At 38.5% G+C, this 4711-nt stretch overlaps 1 protein-coding gene across 1 annotated transcript; it reads right to left on the reverse strand.

Moving 5' to 3' along the window:
• Nucleotides 1–1109: 1109 nt before the first annotated feature.
• Nucleotides 1110–1310, reverse strand: CBG27907 (the record flags this gene model as incomplete). Its single annotated transcript, XM_045240169.1, has 1 exon — nt 1110–1310. The coding sequence occupies one exon, from the start codon at nt 1308–1310 to the stop codon at nt 1110–1112; it is 201 nt and encodes a 66-aa protein (XP_045097905.1).
• Between the last annotated feature and the right edge of the window lie 3401 nt (nt 1311–4711).

A 4711-nucleotide genomic window follows, 5' to 3' on the forward strand; every position in this document is an offset into this window, starting at 1 on the left:
GTGTTCCAGAGGCTGTTCCGTCGTGCGAATAAACAAACTGAAGTGAAATGTTGTGCAACTGGAGATGTGAAGTGTTGCCACAGGAATGTCTCTCAAATGAAGGTCCAAGTGCAATTTCGGGCGATGGGAATCATCCATGCCGATACTTTGATTTATTGAACAACTTATGTTAATAAAGTGTGATGTGGGGTGGATGATAAAATGCTGATTGTAGTTCAGCTAAAGCGTGAGCTGCCATTGCCAGGCTTTTTACTTATTGCTCATTGTTTTTGCGGGAATTCTCTCAGATTGCTTGAGGTGAGCTTATATCAAAACATGAACAGGATGTAGTTTTCGAATTTCAGATTCCATGCAACTACAACAATTTGTTAACTCCTCGACGCAAAATGGAAGAAAGAACAAGTATTTCGACGCTTTGAAACATTTTGAAGCAACTTTGGAGGCATGGCGCCCTCAAGTAGCAGGATCTTTACAGTAAAGTAACGATGGATCAAAGAAAATTTGCTACTATTTGCTAAGAAGAATGGAATAGATGTGAGGTTAAGAAGAATGGATGGCAGTTGGAGATGAATTATGAGAAGAATATCAAGGAAACGTATGCAATGCGTTGAAAAACAAAAAGGTAGGCTGTTTTTCTCAATGAGAGGGCTTATCCATCAAATAATTCGCACTAAGACTCTCCCATACAATACTTTATTTCAGGAAAAAGACCATGAAGTCGCCTGTGCAAATAATTTTCGCTGTCATGCGATTGTAGATGCGAAGTGTTGCCACAGAAACTACTGTCGAATGAATTGCCAAGTGCTATTTCGTGCGATGGGAAGCATTCGAGGCAAAATTTGGATTCTTTCAGAAACTTATGTTGAAGTACGGGGTTGGGGTGAATGATAAAAAGCTGACTGTAATTCGGCTGATGCGTGAGCGGTCATTGCCATGCTTTTTACGTATTGTTATATGTATGGTGGTTCGTTTCGTTTGGGGGTTTCCTATAACGTCTACTAGCTATCAACATCAAAAAAGTTGAATTGCTCATTGTTTTCGAGGGAATTCTCTCAGATTGCTTGAGGTGAGCTTGTTTTAATTTATTAGCGTGTTGTAGTTTTCGAGTTTCAGATTTCGTGCACGACTTCAACAATTTGTTGACTTCTCGACTCAAAGCGGAACACAAAACAAGAACATTTTGGAGTAGTTTTGGAGACATGGAGTACACGAATGGCAGGATTATCCACAGCGAGTAACGATAGATCCGAGAAATTTTTGTTTTTGTTTGCGAAGAACAGTAGAATGTATGGAGAACAATGATGGAACATGAATGGAAGCCGGAGAGTAATCGATGAAAGTCGGAATGGTATTATGAGAAGATGATCAAGAGAATGTATGAAACACGTTAAGAACAGACAGATAGGGCAGTTGTTTATTAATGAGAAAACTTACTGATTTCATAATTCGCACTAAACCAAGTACACAAAATACTTTATTTCAGGAAGAAGATCACGGATCAAGCGATCAGAAATATGAAATGTCTAAGAGGCTGTTCCGTCTTGTCAGTGCGCATTAACCGATTGAAGTGCAATGTCGTGCGATTGGAATTGTGGAATGTTGCCACAGAAAATTCGGCCGAAAGAAAGTCGAACCGCAATTTTGTGCAATGGGAGACATCCATGCCAATATTTTGACTCATTGAACAACTTATGTGAATAAAGAGCGGAGTGGGATGGATGATAGAAAGCTGATTTTAATTCAGCTGAGCAACTGTTGCCATTGTTTCTTACTTATTGTTATATTTATGATGCATGTTATTTTTTGTCGTTTCGTTCGGGGGTTTCCTGTAACGTCTACTTGCTATCTAGATTAAAAATGTTATGATCAAACATATGAGATGATCAAACTTTTTAGAAGACGGTTTTCTCAAAAACCCTGAAACATTGCACATCTCTAATTCTTGAGCTATTTTGCAATTTATTTTGAGCTCCCGCTAAAATTCATCTCTGTGCTCTCCGTATTTTCCACACTTACTATTGAGCCGCGTTGCGTGTACGCAACGCAGGTGTAGTTGACACAGCTTGTGAATGAGTGACGCATATCGGGATACTTGACGCATTTTTATACTATAATTTTCAGCTTTTGCTTATCAAAGTTTACTTCAAGTAGATTAACTAAATCTCTAGAATTTGAAAAATGTGAAAAAATTTAGTTGTCGCTTTCTATTATTGTTTTTTTATTAATGTGGTGATCAAAATTTTCCAGGCTCTAACAGCGGATCACGAAATAGTTTTCATTTTATTGTTGCGGAAATGAAGAAGATGGCCAACATTTGCTCAGATGATGAATATGAATAAGAACAAGCAATGTTGAGACCGAAGACTGAAATGGGATGTCCGCGGGGAACTTTGCAAACAACTACTGCTTGAAGATATCAGAATTGGTTTCTTCGGATGTTTTAGCAATGATTGATAGACGCTAAGCTGAAAGAAGATGGCCGATTGACCGAATCTCTATTTCGTTGCGCAAGAGACGAGGGGTGTACGGAATATTTTAGTATATTTTAGTGTTAGGATGGGAGAAGCAGGATTCGGAACAGTATTTTGAAAATTAGAATATGGGAAACATGGAACGGGAAATGAGAAAAAAACTACAAGAAAAAAATAGTGGGAGCAGTGATCAAAGATTTTTTTCGAATCGGAAATTGAGGATATCATTCCTATTGCACGGGTGAAAAATTAAAAAAATCAGAATACTTGGGTCACGCGAGATAGGATACAGTATCGCTTGCAGACCCAGGTGATTTGCGAACAATCCGTTTCGGACGCTCCGCGTTCTCAAATTGAATTCAGATTCGCGAACGGATCCGTTTGTTCATCATTCGCGATCGGATCGTATACGGAGTTCGCGAACGGACAGAATACAGAGAAACCCGCAATAATGTGTTGTGTTTTGCTGGAAACGGTTTAGGGGCGCGCGAAAGCGGAGCATCCGTAACGGGTCCGTTTGCATTTTACCTGTGGGAGGAAAAATTGCTGGAAAAAGGATCTTTGAAGAACTTCGGCCCATACTCCCAGGGGGCATCGAAATAGGGGGCATCGTGCTCAAAGGGGGTATACACTCATAGGGGTCACTAACTCATAGGGGGCATCCTGAAGTTGTCTCTTAGGGGGCATCCCACCATGTCTCATAGGAGGCATCGGACCAAATGCTCCCAGGGGGCATTGATAGTTTCATAGGGGTCATTGAGATCAATTTGAGTATATGATTCTGAACATGATGAATTGTTGTTTTTACATCTTTTTCGTAGTTCTTTGAGGAAAACAAACACAATTGCAGACTATCGAAGGTGTTATTTCGGAGGGTCAACTGGGTAGAATTTCGGCCAAAAATTCGGGGGTACAACTCATTTCATTCAGGGGTACAACGCTTGTGATTCGGGGGTACAGTTTTTTTTGAGGGAGTTTCTGAATTCCTGAATTTCAGAGCTTGAAAATCTCAGAATTCTTAGAATTCAGAACTTTGAAATTTCAGTATTTCGGAATCTGAGAATTTTGGAACTTCAGAGTCTGAGGATTTCAGAATGTTAGAATTTCAGAACTTCGAAATCGCAGAACTTCAGAATCTCAGTATTTTTGAATTTTTAAAAATTACGACAGAAAATTTTCACTTCTCATTGTCACATTGTTCTATTTGATTTTGTGTCATTCTATTTGATTTTGTGTCAAAGGCATTCGTTTTTTTTTTGAATTTTTGAGTCCCGAAACTTCAGGAAAGCATACAACGGAGAACTGTTGTGTCATCAGATAATAAGTTATATCTAACTCTGATTTTTTTATGATGAGAGGTGAGCACACATCAAAATAAATAAAAGTACGTTTATTATAATAGCTGTGAGTAGATGAAACTGAATAAAAAGCTTTTAAGAATATTCTGATGGGGTATTCAAAACTGTGCAAATGTCCGTTGTTCTGACATGACTTTTCTGAAAAAATTAAAGTTTCAGTCTTGAATTCAAACTATATAAAACTTACTGAGCCATTCGAAAGTTGATGATGAATTTAAGTATTAGGTTGTTAGGAAAGTCCTTTCACTTTTGATATGTTGTTTTCAAACTTCGTTTTCTTGAAGGGGATTAAAGCGAGGGAGTTGTCGCTTTAACAGTGTGCTGGTCAGGTCTAATATTGTCTACATCCCAACGGAGATCATTCTCCTCTTTTCATGCAGTGAGATATGCCCACCGTTTTCGCCTCTAATAATTTCCATTTTTGAACTACCATTTTATTTGTATTTCTATCTGACCTCAGATCAACTGAAATCAATCACCAATTTGTGGAGGTTAACAACGAAGATGCACCCTTCCGAACAAACTTTACAACCTGGATTCATCAATTTGAAAAATGAAAATTATTGTTGGACGAAAATCCCCTCCAAAAAAGCATACGGGCTCAGATTTGGACGCATTAAAAATTAAAAGGGACCCGTCTTAAACTGTGCGTGATATATCAAGTACATCAGTGGCAAGCATTTCGTCAAAAAGCCATAAATTGGGAACTCTCGGCAAAGTAAAAAAAAAAAGTGGGAAGATATGGATCACACCTTTTCGCTCCAAGCAACTTTGTTTCATGTGTGGGCAGCTGTTTGAATCTTCTCATCCTGCGTTGCACACATGAATGTTGAAGTTAAATCATTACTAGTGGCGATAAATGGGTAATGTATGATTACTATA

This window comes from Caenorhabditis briggsae (genome assembly GCF_000004555.2).
Source record: "Caenorhabditis briggsae complete genome, chrX, whole genome shotgun sequence".
NCBI classification, from domain to species: domain Eukaryota; kingdom Metazoa; phylum Nematoda; class Chromadorea; order Rhabditida; family Rhabditidae; genus Caenorhabditis; species Caenorhabditis briggsae.